Below are 16,430 nucleotides of genomic sequence, written 5' to 3'. Positions count from 1 at the left end.
ACAAGCCAGGGCCTGGGAAAGAGCTTGGTTGAGAATGGTGTAAAGAACGGTTCCTCGTTTTGATTCCTGCGGCCTGGTATTAGTCATTTCCTACAGTTCCCATAGAGGCCCCTGACAGAGCGGCCCTGCACCAGGCCCACGGAAATGACCTTTACCTGGGCCTGGCCAGTCTGGAGGGCTGATCCTGGACAGGTTACCTTCTCCAGATCTTTCTTCCCATCTGGAAGCCCCTAAGCCAGTGGTGAATGGCGGGCCTTGGACTTAACCATCATTTGCTTCTTCAATACTTTCTTTCCTTCCCCAAGACACACACCCTGGAAAAAACCTGTAGGATTTGGGTCTTGGTTTTACCTTTCGTGTGGGCATTTTACCTTCCCTCATACACTAGCAATGTGGACTTTTTGTGCCTGATGACATGGAGTATCCCCCAGCATGATGTCCCCATTAAGAGCAGAGGACTTTAGGGCCACATTAGGATTTCACTCCTGGATGCCCACTTCTTGACTGTCCATCTTGGATCAAACACATAACCTTCAGAACCTCAGAGTCCTTGACTGTAAAACTGGGCTAAGAATATATAGCAGTGATACTTTGTATATGAGTCCTGGTGTAGTGCTGTAGGATAAGCACTGTACTGATACCCACAAGGTTGGTAGTTCAAACCCCAGTTGCTTCTTGGAAACCCTATACAGGATCGCTATGAGTCAGAACCAACTCGACAGCTCTTAACAACAAACAAACAAAATGTGCTAAACACTGTTGGCAAAAGGCAGTGTTTCCTTTGCCTCAGTTTCTTCATGCATCAATATATAATTGATCCAGGTGATTGCTGTATATCCTTTCAGACTCTTGACTATTGGTATACTTGCCTGTGATTTGCATGCATTCCTGTTCTCAGCATATTCCTATTTTGTAGGGTAAACCAAGCAGGTGTTTGAATTCCCATCTTGTAGATGAGGGGACTTCACAGAAATGGAGGAAACCCTTGCCCCTCATCACAGGGCTCCTTAGAGAGAGCAAGAACAGGCTTCTGACTCCCAGCTTCCATCTCACTTCTCTGGCTCCAGCTATCCTCCTGCTACGTGCCCCAGGCTCCTTCCTACTCACCCTGCACTAACTAACCCCCCTCTCTTCTCTCTCCTGCCATGGTTACTCAGACTATCGCTATCACATCTATGTGAAGACTGGGGATGTCCCTGGGGCCAGCACGGATTCTAGAGTCTATATCAAGCTCTACGGTGATAAATTAGACACTATCAAGCAAACTCTGCTCGTCTCTGACAACAACCTGAAAGACTATTTTGAACGTGGCCGGGTGGACGAGTTTACCCTCGAGACCCTGAATATTGGAACTGTGAGTCTCCTTCCTGGACCACACAACATCGCCTCACCCATTCCCCTCCATACGTCCACACATACATATTCCTATGCACATATAGGGACCATTCTGAAGGAAAGAATGCTCTTTTGGGGGATGTCTGCAAGGTAAGTTGATTTCCAAATATGACCTAGAGCAACGGAAGACGTGTGAACAGTGGTGAAACTTTCAAAGTCTTTTGGGGGTGGGTGTTTGCTTTCAGTAGCAGTGGTCCCCACATTTCCTGGCTGTGAGAGTAGCCAAGACCAATGTATCTTGGGCACAGATACTGGAGAAAGGAAGTCTATGTTCAGGGAAGGAGAAAGAGGATACAGAAAAATGGAAAAGAAGATCTGAAGATAGTTCCCAGTTCCAAACTTGAGTGTGTATCAGAATTATGCCTGGATGCTGATTTCAATGCAGACCCTCATTCCCCACTGCCCCCACTGAAAGATACAGCTTTAGAAGATGGAAGCCAGGAGGCAGCATTTATCAAGGTCCCAGGTGGCCCTGCTGTAAGTGGCTCCAGCACTTTCCCTGAAGAAACAGGGGTCTAACTCCCTGATCATGAGGTTAGATCCTTCCCTGTAGATGTGGGCTGGGCTCAGTGTCACCTGACTTTTTCAGAAATTGAGGAGGTGACAAGGTCTCTGCAACCTCTCCTTTTCTGCCTGTCCCACCTGACTGCAAGTGCACTTGGTTCCCTAAGTCTCCTCTTCCATCAGAATGTGCCCTGGAGAGAGCGTCTGTGTCAGTCATTCACACCTGGGAGTTATTGAGCTTAAGTCAAGGTTTTCCTGTATCAAAATGTATTTGTGTTTTGAGCCGAATTGGCAGTTGTAGAGGGAAATGCTTTCCCCTTTACTGAAGGGTCTCTGGCAGCAACCAGCAGATAAATGAGACATCTGAGGGGTGAGGATGGCGGTAGGAGGGCAATTCCTTCCCTCATGTGTCAGAGACCCCCTCAATAGCAGTGTAGCCAAGTAGTTGGGAGCCCAACTCTTCCACGTACCTTCTTGTGATTTGCGGTCTATTACCTAATCTCAGTTTTCTCATTCACAGAAACAAGGAATGCCACAGTGATTTTTCTTGGTACTGATTATGTTAATATCACCTGCAGTTCCTGGCCATAGTATGTGCTCAATAAGCATTATTGTTATTGGTTACCATAGTGTTGGCTCTGAGACCTGGTGACCCTCTGTGGACCGGAGCAGAGTGTTGTCCGCTTCTGCACCATATTCAGGATTAGGGCATGCTTCAGCCCAGGGTTGTGGCTGTTGCGTCATCCCACTTCAGTGAGGGTTCCCTTCATTTTTGTTGACACCCCCCACTTTACTAACATGCTGTCCTTTTTGGGTGGTTGGTCTTTCCTGAGTGTGCAAAGCAAGCTAACTGAACTCTCGTTGGAGCTAAGGATCTTCCTGGTTATGTTTCTTCTAAGATCCATTTACTTATTCTTTTGACAGCCAATGTTGTTATTGTTGTTGTTAAGTGCTGACGAGTCGGTTCTGACTCATAGCAACTCTTCGTAGGGTTTCTGAGGAGCAGCTGGTGAGTTTGAACCTTGTGGTTCAAACCCATCTTGCAGTCCAGTGCTTTATCCCACAGTGCCACACCAGCACTCCAAGACCATGGTTCAAATGCATCAATTGTTTTTCTGTCTTCCCTTTTCATTGAGACTGTTTTTTGAGCAATTACTCTAAGCTGAATGCTGTGCTAAATTCTATCTAATCAGGAACTACCAATCTTATCAGATAAAAGAACTTTTCCATATCCTTACTCTTTCAGTCAGTCCCTCCCTAGGACATTTGCAGTTCTTCCAGCACTCCTCAGCATGCACCCGAGGCCCTCCCAGGCTCTGTGAACATGGCTAGGTTCTTCCAACAATTCTAGAGGAATTCTAGGGGAGCCAGCTCACTGAAGTCAGCTGTGACTGTGTATCCGTTACCAGCTGAAAAGAGCTGTTTGTCCTCGTAAGAGCTAGAGCAGGGCCTCATGGACACCTTTCTGCGTGTGGCGTTCTATCTTCAGCCATAGTGGCTAGGCAGCATCACTTCTTCAAAACTTCACAGAGACAAGGGATTGGGAAGGGCTTCTGATTTTTCCATCCCAGATTAGAATTGGCCTGTATACAGCATTTCAAAAAAGAACAAGAGTCATTTGAACACTGCAGAGCCATGTGTAAGTAAGCATGAGAGCCCAACCCTCCATGTTGGCATCTGGGATGCCCGTGAGCAAAGATGGTAACATGGCAAAGCAAGTGAGCTATCGAGTGTTAGTGGAAAGAGGCCTTTCTCAGGTGCCCAGAGAAGACACTGGACATGTCACTGCAGAAGCCTGACAGGGTGTCTGCATGTCACCTACTGGATGGGTAAGGGACCCTGTGGAGCCAGGGTTAAACACTCCACTGCTGACCAAAAGATTGGCAGTTTGAACCATCCCAGTGGAATTATGGGACAGACTTGGCCATCTGCTCCAGTAAAGCTCACAGCCTGGAAACCCCTACGGGACAATTCTTCTCGGTCATATGGAGTTGCTATGAGTCACAGTCGACTTGATGGCACACAACAACAACAAGAGTATGTCAAAGATGAAAATGTAGAAATACTCACAAATGGGTCTAGTGTGTTGTTTAAAGCCAAACCAAACCAATAACGCGAGTATCTGAAGCAGACGGAAAGCCTTTGAATGTGTGCATCTTTGTGCTGTGACCACCTGACATTAGTAAGTACAGCTGGAGTCTCACTTGCTTTGCACAGCTTCCCCAGGGTGGGTGGGGCCAGACAGGAGGTGGAGAACTCCAGGCAGGATGTGTGATGCTCTGGTCATCAGTGGCTGATGGCAGGGACAGGGCTGGGACCCAGCCTCCTCCTACTGAGCTTCCATCTTCTGGGGAACTGGAGACCCAGGCTGAGGAGAGTTGTTGGGGCTAGTGTTGGGGGAGGTAGGGATAGAGGCCTGGGGAGGGGGTGATTCTGGACACACTGATTCCTTTCATATCCTCACCTGGTTTTCCTTCCAGATCAACCGGCTGGTGATTGGGCACAACAGTACAGGCATGCGCGCCAGCTGGTTCCTGGGCAGTGTCCAGATCCGTGTGCCCCGACAAGGCAAGCAGTATACATTCCCTGCCAACCGCTGGCTTGACAAGGACCAGGCTGATGGGTGCCTAGAGGTGGAGCTCTATCCCAGTGAGGTCGTGGACATCCAGAAATGTATGGAGGAGGCGGAGATGGTGGGGCCAATAACACCAGCTCTCCTGTGGGATAGGACGATGGGGAAGCAGGCTCAGTGGGGCAACACAGGGCTCGTCTCCTAGAGGGGCTTTATGGGGAGACTAAGGGGCTTTCATTACCTCTGATTACCATGGTTCTGGGCGGGAACAGTACTCGTTTTACAGATGGAGAAATCAATTTTTTTCTGGAATAAAGGCAGCAAATGACTTTGGTAGGACATGTTCATACCCTGTAAGCAAGAGGAGCTTGATGCAGTCTATGTCTTCCCTTGGGAGAGAAAATGGTCCACTCGTTTGTTTAGTCACTAAGTCCATCTTGAGTATTTCTCTGTTGCAGCACTGCTCACTGGTGGCTTTGTGGAGGTAGCCACGAGCAAAGCAGAAAAAACCGCCAGCCCTCATCTAGGGAGAAAGTGAAGTGGGAGCAGGCGTCAGCTAAGTTGTGATGAGAGGAGATAGTGCTTAGGAGGTGATGCTTGAGGTGACCTGGTCACAGTCACACATGATGGAGGATCAGAGGGAGACAATGGCATGAAACCTGGCCTGGAGAACCCCTCCTCCCTTGCCTCGCATTCCTAAATCCACCTCACAAACAAGGCTCAAGATCTACTCCTCAGGAAGATGTCCCGAGCAGCCAATGCCAAGTGACTGTTGCTTCTTCCAAAACTTTGTATCTTTTCTTGGGCACATTTTATTTCCCCCGGTGAGCCTGTAAACTCCTGCAAGATTGTATCACGTATACATTTTTGCAATGGCGCTTGACAATATAGACAATCAACTCTTCCCCTCTTTTGATACGTTAAAATTTGATTTTCATCAGAGGAATACAGGTGCCAGTTAAGAAAAAAATGAAATAGCACCAAACTAGCTGTGGTCCAGTGAGCTGCAACTCATGGCAACCCCATGGGTGTCGAGCAGAAGTGTGCTCCGTACGATTTCAATGGCTGTTTTGGGGGGAGTAGATTGCCAAGCCTGTCTTATAAGGCATCACTCATAGGACTAAGCCTCCAATCTTTTGGTTAGCAGACAGGCACCTCGTCATTTTCACCACCCAGGGGCCCACTTGTGAAGAAAATAAAGATAAAAAGCAATCATTCTTACCTACCATTTTTTTCCTTTCCCACCCCCTATCTTCAATGGTAACAACTTTAATTATCTTAGCTTTCGCCTTTGAAAGTTAGATTCATATCTTTTCATGATATGCCTACTATTAATGTCTTGAATTTTCAGTCTCAGTAGCCATTGATTTCCTACTATGAATGATGAACATTTAGCTCTTTTAACAAACATACACACAGTGGCACAAACTTACTCTCCTTTTAACCTTCCACATAAGGAAATTGACATTTAATTTTGACATTATTGTTGCTGTGCAGTTACACAGTTGTGTAAGTTCTGACTCATAGCAACCTTCTTTAGGGTTTCCGAGGGCTTGAACTGCCGACCTTGGGGTTCACAGTCCAGTGCTGATTTTACAGCATCACACCAGGAGTCCATACATTACAACAATTCTGAAAATATTATTCTGCTGAGTCACTTCTTGTATGAGTATTATGTTTTTGACATTTTTCCCCCCTGGAGTTCATAAGAATATCAGTTGTTTTTTTTTTTATTGACATCAGCTTGTTGTGCATAGAGTCAGTACCGACTCGATGACACCTAACAACAACAACATATCTATAACTACCTTATCGCCATATATCCAGTAGAACTAAAACTTGTTTGATACATTCGTACCCCACAGGAATTTCCACACTCACTCTCAGCTGGGCTTTATGTATCTAGTTCAACCTCTTCAGTTCCTGTTTCAGCCCCAATGGGAGGGAGTCTTTCACACTGCCATGATAACACGAGATCCTTCACCTTTGAAAGTAACTGTCGCCACTTGAAAAAAACAATCACAATATTGTCTTATAACATTGCCGACACGTTTTGACACTTTGAAAGAAGAGGTCCAAAGAACATTTTACTCTCTATCAGGAAGAGTCCTCTAGTGGTGAATGCATGTAACATACTTCCACCCTCTAATGTCTTGATGAAAAACCCATTGCCTTGGATTCCATTACAACTCATGTCATGGCAACCCATGTATAAAGTAGAACTGAGCCTCATAGGGTTCTCTAGGCTGTAAGAGAACACCCAAAACCAGTTCAATCAGAATATCTAGGGGTGGAATATGTTTTCTGAGTTTGCTTTTAAAGCTCTACCAGTGAAATCTTTATGGAAGCAAATCACTAAGACTTTTTTTTTTTCATGGCACCACTAGGTGAGTTTGAACGACCCATAACTGTGTTGGAGTATCTTTTAATATCATTTGAATGGTGCATATATTTAAGTGGACATTATAGTTCCAATCTCTTGTCCTTTACAGAAAGTGAGGAAAAGAAACAAACAAATCACATTTACTTCTTTCTGCCCCACAGTGTTTGCCCAGCGTAGGTACAAACATGGAGTACTGATTACTCCTTATTTCTGGTTCCCTAGGAGATAGGTGGTATCGTCTAAGACTGGGCTCTATAGACTAATTGCTTGAGTTTGCCATTTCCGCCATCTACTCAGTTTCTCTAGCCTCAGTCTGTCCACCTGCAAAATGGGAATGATCATACTAACTCATGGTGTTGATGAAAGGCTGAGAGAGATATCACCTGTGAAGGCCTAGACACATGGTACAGCTCAAGAAGTGTATTTTTATCCTTGTTATTGGTATTCTTTAATGCTGTTTCTCCATCTGCCTGCCCAGTGGTCCACTACGAGGTTGAAATTTGGACGGGAGATGTGGGTGGTGCAGGCACCACGTCTCGAGTCTTCATACAGATCTACGGCGAGGAAGGCAAGACGGAAGTTCTCTTTCTTTCCAGCCGCTCGAAAGTATTTGATCGGGCGTCCAAGGACATATTCCAGGTGTGTGGGGAGAAGGCGGTAGGGATACAAACAGAGCCAGCCTTGGCTAGATATGATCTGGTGGACCTCGTGATGGTTCTCATGAGGGTGTTCTCATTTCCTTGGCTAACCCTTACTCATAAGTGAGGTGGCCTTCCTCCAGCTGCTTAAGGACAGTTGGAAAATGCTTGGGACAAGTTGGACAAGGAATCCCTTAGCACCCAGAGGGGATTCCGGGGGGCAGTGGGAGTGGGACGACTAGTATTCTCAGCCAAGTTCTACCCTGTGAGCTTGAGCACTTACCCCCTGCATCTGGATCTGAGTTTCTGGCCTGAAAATGATGAGACTGGTCTAGCTGAGTGGTTGTCATCCCTGGCCTTGTGTTAGAAACAGTTGGGGGAGCTTTAAGAAAAAAGATTTACTTGCTCCACGCCCAAGACCAGTTCAATCAGAATCTTTAGGGCTGGAATATGTTTTTTGAGTTTGCTTTTACAGCTCTACCAGTGATACTAATGACCATGAATTTTGAGATTCATTGGAATTGCTGATTTTAACAAACTGAGTAAAATAAGGCACTATGTTACTCCATCCACTCCCAGTTCTGATAGGGTCATGATTCTCAGGCAAGATAGTAGGAGACTTTGGAGTGAGTGCCCCAGGTCTCCTCATTTCCCACTGCAAGTGTTTGGGTAGAGGAATAAAAGAAGAGAATGTAAGTGTATCATTTGAAGGGAGAAGGGTGCAAGGCTGGAGATTTTATTGGACCTGAATGTGTGTGTGTATGTGTGTTCAGGGAACATGTCCATGCTGGGTTCTCGGAAGAACCCTCCGAGGTGAATCCTAACCCAATGCTCAGAACAGGAAGTCCTGGCTGTGTTGAGATCTGAGCCAGGTTCATACGTGTACAGATTGTTAGAGCAGGAGATCTTGTGAGTCTAACTCCCTCATTATACTGCTCAGAGGATGCAGCCCTAGGATTTTACCTGTCTGAGCCTCAGTTCTTCAACATTAAAACCTAGCTCTGTAGCACCTGCCTGGCCATCACCATGGAGTTCCTGGATGATCAAGGCAGTCAATGCTGGGGAGAGCTCTCAGGGACTTGTGATGAGTTACTGAGATGTAGCAGAGGAGTACTTCTGGGGGTCTACTGACCATATGGCTGGGCACACACTCTCAAGGAGGGCAGGGATGTCTACTGACCACATGGCTGGGCACACAGTCTCAAGGAGGGCAGGGATGTCTACTGACCACAAGGCTGGGCACACAGTCTCAAGGAGGGCAGGGATGTCTACTGACCACAAGGCTGGGCACACAGTCTCAAGGAGGGCAGGGATGGTAAGCAGGCCTCCCTGGAAAGGTGTGACAGCAGGGGTGTGGTGGTCTGGGAAACACTGGGTCTAATGCGCTGTAAAGTGCCCAGTACCTAAGTAGCTGAGAAGTATAAATTGCACTTCCCCAGCTGCCTTGAACACCATCTTGGCTGGTGATTTTCTTAAAAAGAATGGTTTTGGCCACATCATGGATTTGTGAACAGGAATCAGAAGAGCCGGATTCTTCTCTAGGTCTAGACCTTAATTGTGGGACACTGAGCACCTCAGCGGGGAAGGGAAAGTCTTGGGCCTCAGTTTCTCAAATGGGATCATGGAGAGACCTGGCTTTGAGCAGTGTCAAACAACCAGACAAGGACCCTCAGCACTCGGAACACCGAGAGAGGTCCAGCCTGCCAGTAGCCTCTGCAAGCACTCAATGCAGACCCTTCTTTTTAGTGCCGGTGGGGTTAAGGTCAAAGATCTCATTTGTTGAAGTAACGCTGAATCCATCAACACTGCCCTTCAACCAGCCATGTGTTAGGTTGGGCCGGGGAGAGAAACGAAAACGGACGTCTTGTCTTTAGGGAATTCACAGTTGACACGGGAAAGAAGGCTAGCTGTGTGGGTCAAGAGCGAGATGGCAGCCTGGCTAAGGGCTCTGCTGACCCCAGGAAGGGAGAGGCAGGCAGGCTGAGGTGGTGTATAGGTGAAGGGGGCCTGGGGCCTCAGAGAGCCTGGGTGAGAGTTTTTGTTTTTGAAAAAAGCACTTTTTAAACTTTTTGCTTGATATAAAAGTTGTATGTGCTTAATGCTGATAACATGAAATGCACAAAGTTTTATTGTGTAAAAAGTGATAATGAAACCCTGGAATCTGAACGAATAGGTTTTAGTTAAAGGTGGAGGAGGGAATACAAGGCAGTTTCGGTGAGGGCACTATATGAGCAAAGGCATGGATGTAGGAACAGGTGTAATGTGTGAGTGTGTGTGTGTGTGAGAGTATGTGTGAGAGGCACACAGAGGAACAGGGAGGTCAGTTTCACTACCACACAGGTTTAGAAGGTGCTTCCATTGAGCATGAGGGAAAACTGAGGTTCAGGCTTGTCCCGTGACTCTCTCAGTGTCCCAAGTGAGGTTGCAGTGATGGCAGGCTGGGCCTGGTAGACCGGCCCCATGTGACAGGAGAGAGAGAGCAGGTGTAAGCACCTGACCATGGGGGCCCAGTGTCTCCTGCAGATAGAACTCTGCACTCAGAGGCTGACTTTGCAGGGGAGGGGGCAGGATGCCAGGGCCCTCCAGCCACTGACCTGCACTTTGCACAGCTGGAGGCTGCAGATGTGGGCGAGATCTACAAGGTCCGGCTTGGGCACACAGGCGAGGGCTTTGGGCCCAGCTGGTACGTGGACATGGTGTGGCTGCGGCACCTGGTGGTTCAGGAAGAGGACCTCACGCCCGAAGAGGAGGCCCGGAAGAAGAAGGAGAAGGCCAAGCTGCAGCAGGTGCTGAGGAAGGAGCGGCTGAAGGCCAAGCTGCAGAGGAGGAAGAGGAAGAAGAAGAAGGAGAAGGAGAAGGCCAAGCTGCAGCAGGTGCTGAGGAAGGAGCGGCTGAAGGCCAAGCTGCAGAGGAGGAAGAGGAAGAAGAAGAAGGAGAGCAGCGATGAGGAGGACGAGGAGGATGAGGATGAGGAGTCGTCATCTGAGGAGTCGTCAGAGGAGGAGGAAGAGGAGGAGAGTGAGGAGGAGGAGGAAGAGGAGGCGATCGGGCCAGGGATGCAGGAGGTGATTGAAGAGTACAAGTTTGACGCCCACCGCTGGCTGGCCCGGGGCAAGGAGGACAATGAACTCATGGTGGAGCTGGTACCGGCTGGTCGGTCAGGTCCTAAGCGTAAGCCCGAGGAAGGGGTCCCCACAGGGTCTCGGGGGGTGGCCCCTCACCTAACTCCCCTCTCACATGGGCAGTTCATGTGCAGGCTGACTAGGTGACCAGTTTATGATGGTTCCCACATAATTCTCCTGACCTGAAATACCGCCATGAGCAAGTCTCTGTCTGGGGTTGAGCACTGCCGTGGACCCGAGGGTCCCTGGAGAAATCGGACTCAGGAGGGGCCCTGATATACCTTGCTATCACTAAATGTGGACAACACTAATTGGGGGGACTGCTGAGAGCTCATTTGTCATGCCTCTCAGTCTCTTGGCCTCTTGGTCAAGGAAAAGTTGGGGTGCAGAGAACGAGTGTTCAGTCCCAGGCGGGTGTAGATGTGCACAGAGGTCTTTCCTGCTCGCAGAATCTGGCCGGAACTAACAGAGTGTGCCAAGTCCACGTCGCGGTCATTCCATCCTCAGTGCTGCTTCTTTTTCTGTCCCCAGCCAACACCTATGAGGTCCAGGTGATCACAGGGAACGTGCCCAAGGCCGGCACTGATGCCAACGTTTACCTGACCATCTATGGCGAGGAGTATGGGGACACGGGTGAACGACCCCTGAAGAAGTCTGACAAATCCAACAAGTTTGAGCAGGGTCAGGTAGAGCTGGGGTCCCTGGGTGGTCAGTGGGGTGTGTGCTCCAACCATTCCCACATCAGCCCAGCCCAGCACAGTGTCTGTGGGTGTCCAGTTCACTTTAATGAGGTTTTGTATAAGTAACCACCCTGTAACCACCAACTCTTGGTGGTGAGGGTACAAGCAAAGTACAAGTGGCATGATGGTTCCTGTAGAGCTCACAGACTAGATGACCTGAAGAAATAGTAACCGGTAGCAGATGCCCCAGGACTGAGTTGGTGAAGCAAGCAGTTAGGGTTGCAGGGTTGATGATACTTTGTGCATTGTTGAGCCATAGTGGGTAGTAATCATCCAGTTGCTGACAAGTTGATTCTGACTCATGGAGACTCCACATGCGTCAAGTAGAACTGTGCTCCGCAGAGTTTTCAATGACTGATATTTTGGAAGTCATTTACCAGGCCTTTCTTCTGAGATGCCTCTTGGTGTACTTGAACCACCAGCCTTTTGGTTAACAGTCAAGTACATTAACTATTGACACCATAGTGGTGGTACCACTCGAGAAAGTGTGGATGAGGCCAGATCAGTGCAGGATGTGTGTGTGTTGTGAGAACTCTTGTAAGGCAGGAAGAGAAGTCTGAACTGCAGCCTGAGACCTTGGGAGCCACTGGAGGCTTTTGAGCATTGAAAGAAATGCATGTACCTCCCTCTTCCAGAGTCGTGGGGGAAGCATGGAAAACAAAGCTATGACCTTTGTCTATCAACACTTCACAACATCCAAGTAGATGACTATCGCTTGTCACCTTTCCAATTCCTGTCCTCACCCTAAGCCAGGGTCACAGAGGAAGAAAAGCCGAAACGAAATCCGTTAAGATACTTCTGGGCTCCCTGTTTGATCTCTCTCAGGACCCCTGCTTTTTTTCTCATTGCTCACTTCCATGACTTAAAGATCAGGTTTATTTCTGCAGTTTAAGGCTTGCCTTTTAAAATGACCTAGATTGAAAAAAAGAAGTTGTTCTAGAGGACACAATTGCAACAGTTGGAGCTATTTGAATGTGGATAATATATTAAGTAATGATATTGCTGTTGTTAAGTGCCGTTGAGTTGGTTCTGACTCATGGTGACCCTTGTATAGATAGGGTTTCTGAGGAGCAGTTGGTGGGTTTGAACTGCCAACCTTATAGTTCAAACTGACCTGGAGGCCCAGTGCTTTATCCCACAGCACTATACCAGGACTCTATTACTAGGTAATAAATAGTATTGTGTTAATGGTAGCACAGTGGCTCTGTAGTATAAGCACTGGACTGCAAACCACAAGGTCAGCGATTTGAACCCACCAGCCACTCCGCGGGAGGAAGATGAGGCCTTGTGCTCCCACAAAGATCTACAGCCTTAGAAACCCTGTACAGGGTCAACATGAGTTGGAACTGACTCAATGGCACTTAACAACAACAACATCACATTAATGTTCCAAATCCTGAATTTAATCATTACACTGTGATTATATAAGGGAATGTCCTTTTTCTTAGGAAATCAAGGCTGAAGCATTTAGGGGTAAAGAATCATAGTACTTGCTATTCATTTTCAAAGGATCAAGAAAAAAACACGTAGAGGAAGAGTGAAGGGAGAATGATGAAAAGCATGCAAAAGTTTACTGTACGATTTCTGTAAACTTCTGTTGGCTTGATGTCTTCTTCAAAATGAAGAGTTAACATTAGAGCCAAGTTGTCAATGTTAATTAGGCTCTGGTGTCATCTGCTTCCTCCCGCATCTGTAGCGATCTGTTTGAATTGTGTCTGTTCTGAGTTTTCCGTATCAGAATAGTTTTCCCTCAAGACCAGCTCACAGTAGGTGCTTATTAGACTTTGCGGTTGAAGGAGGTTGTACAGACATGTGCACATAGAACACACAGTCTCAATGTACATCCAAGCAACAGTCCCCATGCACCCACCCACAATAAAAAAGCTGGCTTGTTGTCCACCTGCTCTCTCTATCTCTGTCCTGGTCACCTTGCCTTAGCACTCCTCCGGCACTTTCCTGGGCCCAGTGGGAGTGAGAAGATTGCCTGGTGGGAGCAGGCTAAAAAAAAATGTTGTGAAGTGCTATGGAGTTTGTTCTAACTCACAGTGACCCTGTATAGGGTTTCCGAGGAGCAGTTGGGGTTTGAACTGCCGACTTTGTGGTTCGCAGTCCAGTGCCCCACCTGTGGTTGGTGGTGGTTATGTGCTGTCAAATCGATTCTGACTCATAGCAACCCTGTGTAGGGTTTCTGAGACTAAATCTTTACGGGAGTAAAAAGTCTCATCTTTCTCACACAGAGCAGCTGACTGAGCAGTTAGCAATCCAACTCATAACCCAATTAGTAACCCACTACGCTAGAGCAGATCAAACACTAGGCTGTTGTTAAGTGCCATCGAGTTGGTTCCGACTCGTAGTCACCCTGTATAGGGTTTCCCAGGAGCAGCAGGTGAGCTTGAACCGCTGAATTTGCGGTTCAAACCAACTTTGCAGTCTAGCGCATTAACCCAGAGCAGTTCCACATCAAGACTCCAAACACGAGATTAGCTGATTGCATTTCCCAAGCCTCCGCCCCTTGTTGCTGTGTTTCTTATAGTGGTCGCAGGCTGCCTCAGTCCTGGGAAGGTTGGAGCAAATGGCAGGTAAGAAGTGGGCAGGTCTCACCTCTCTGAGCATCACTCTGACCCCCACAGACAGACATCTTCACGGTCCACGCCATGGATCTGGGGCCCCTGACCAAGATTCGGATTCGCCATGACAACTCTGGCAACAGGGCAGGTTGGTTCCTGGACAGAATCGACATCACCGACACGACCAATGAGATCACGTGAGTGGTGGGGGCTGGCGGGCAGGGAGACGAGGGAGGCTCTGCCTGTCACTCAGCTGTCCAACCGGACAGTACAGTGGAAAGGGATAGGCTGATGGGGGTGGGCGGGTGTTGGCTGTGATGTCTGCCATGACCACCAGAGGGCGCTGGTTCACACTGCTGGCCAGGTGGGCATTGCCTTCCTGCTCCCACTTCACGGGGCCACCCCGAAACCCCTTGTTTGACCAGAGGACAGTCTTTACAGCATCCTTTCCAGCTCTTGAGGTCCATGCAAAGAGGTCAGCCCTTCACTGACCCCTCTCCCTACCCAGCCTTAACTTAGCTGAAAACACCTCCATGTATAAAACAAAGCGCCATTACTGTTGTTTCAATATTCTGGGCCAAAAGTCAGGAACTTTTTCCGTAAAAGACCAGATTTAGGCTTTGTGATTCATCTGGTCTCTGTTGTAATCACTCAACTCCACCATTGTATCATGAAAGCAGTTAGACAATACATGAACAAATGAGCGTGGCTGTGTTCCAACCAAACTTTCTTTCCGGAATTTGAAATTTGAGTTACATGTAATTTTCACATGCTAGGGAACATTGTTCTTCAGAGTTTTCTTCACCTATTTTAAAATGTAAAACCCATTCTTAGGTGAAGCATGTCCTCACAGCTAGGTTGGGAAGGGAGCATCGTGTCCTTGTGATGGGGGAGGAACTAGGCCCTTTAGAGGTGAAGCCACAGCCCCAGGGCCTGGACCTTTGCTTCAGATCATTCATGTGTTATCTGGTGTTTTCCATCAGTAGGCACTGTGCTTTTCAAACAATAGAAATGAAAGAAGGCCCATGACGTGGAGAGAACCCAGGCAGAGGAAGGCAGAGAGGAAAGCAAGCAAGATCTGGAGAGGGTAATGGGCTGCTTAGGGCCTTCCAAGACCTGGTACCTAGTGGGTGCAAACAGATAGGTATTTGCTGAATTAAATCAACTTCTTGGTCTGCGTTCTGATGTCTCTTGAAGTATGCCCTTTTGCTGGGCACTTCTTTTATGGGACAGAGGGTAAGTGTGTTCACCCCCATTTCCTATCACCCTTTGCCTCATCATCTCAAGAGAGCACCCCAGAAGGGAATACCCACATGCAGGCTGATGTCCTGGGTTTTCGTTGTGGTGGTACCTAAAGATCTGAGTCCTGGAAACTTGAATCCTGGCCTGGCGTCTGTCCTGGGCTAGGAACTCACCAGGTCATCCTGGACACGTTCTTTCATGGGTTTCCCTTTCCTTCGCTGTTCAATGGGCTCAATGGTGGCAGTCCAACTTGCTTCTCAAGATGTTCTGGAAATCTAAGGAATTTAAGTTAGAAAAGGATAACATGCCATAGAACTTTAACAGTAGGGACAAACTGTAAATACGCTTAGCTTCCCTTCACAGCTCAATCAGGGTCATGATTTTGATCCTTAATTTGGCATTTCTGGGTCAAGCTAACAGCTTTTAACTTACTGTAGCTTTGTCCATACTTGTCCTCTTTCACGGTGCTTCACAAATGTTAGCTATTTCAAATCAAGATGTTAAGGGACTTGAAAAAAGAAATTCTATTGGAACTTTGGTTTTATGCCATTAAATGTTTGTGTATAGAATTGCACATTTAGAGTATTAAGTGTGACCACCCAGGGCTGCCTTTCTATTTATCCAAGTATTCCTTTATAATTCTCAGTAAGCTTTACAATTTTCTCCGCATCATTGCTACACATTCTTGTTAAGTTTATCCCCAGTGATTTTATATTTCTATCACTCTTGTAAATGGAAGCCTCTCGGAACTCTTCTTCCCTGCCCTTTCTCTTTCCTTTGTCTCTCTAGTCTCCCCTCCCCTCATGCCTTTCTCTTTCCTTCCCATCCTTTTTTTTTTCCTACTTTTTTTTTTTTTTTTAAGGTTTTTATTGTAGATTGAGTGAAAGTTTTCAGGGCAGATCATCAGTTTTACATTCAACAAATCATACACCTTGTTTCATTACAATGTTTATAATCCCCTCCATGTACCATCAGTTAACAGTATTTCTCTCTATCCACTTTAGCTTTTGGGAAAAAACCCACTCAGACATATATAAAAATTTACATCTCCAAAGGGCACATTCTGCAAGTCTGACTCCTGGCCATGAGCTCTTAGTCCCTCTCTTCCCATAAATCTAAAGTCATCAGCTGCTTCCCCTCTCCATGTCCCCATCTCTGCCTCCATCTCTGGTGTCTCTGCTTCTCTGAATAAGGTCCTGCATCCTGCTTGTGCTTTTCTCCCTTGATGGTCCTAGGGTCCTCTGTTTCTGGACTGTAAGATTAACCA

General features: G+C 47.3%; 1 protein-coding gene across 1 annotated transcript in view; it reads left to right on the top strand.

Annotated features, from left to right (window-relative positions):
• The window catches only part of LOXHD1 (lipoxygenase homology domains 1), a 211,359-nt gene that overhangs the window by 114,688 nt on the left and 80,241 nt on the right, over positions 1–16,430 (top strand). The window contains exons 15-21 of the mRNA XM_006835145.1: positions 1,158–1,354; positions 4,380–4,572; positions 7,333–7,493; positions 10,102–10,278; positions 10,366–10,663; positions 11,146–11,300; positions 13,985–14,118. Coding sequence (XP_006835208.1) covers positions 1,158–1,354; positions 4,380–4,572; positions 7,333–7,493; positions 10,102–10,278; positions 10,366–10,663; positions 11,146–11,300; positions 13,985–14,118 — 1,315 coding nt within the window. The remainder of the gene's footprint in view (positions 1–1,157; positions 1,355–4,379; positions 4,573–7,332; positions 7,494–10,101; positions 10,279–10,365; positions 10,664–11,145; positions 11,301–13,984; positions 14,119–16,430) is intronic.

The sequence above is a fragment of the Chrysochloris asiatica genome, unplaced genomic scaffold (genome assembly GCF_000296735.1).
Source record: "Chrysochloris asiatica unplaced genomic scaffold, ChrAsi1.0 scaffold00015, whole genome shotgun sequence".
NCBI lineage: Eukaryota > Metazoa > Chordata > Mammalia > Afrosoricida > Chrysochloridae > Chrysochloris > Chrysochloris asiatica.
Note: the sequence above shows the minus strand (reverse complement) of the source record. Positions and strands in the feature narration are given on the sequence as shown.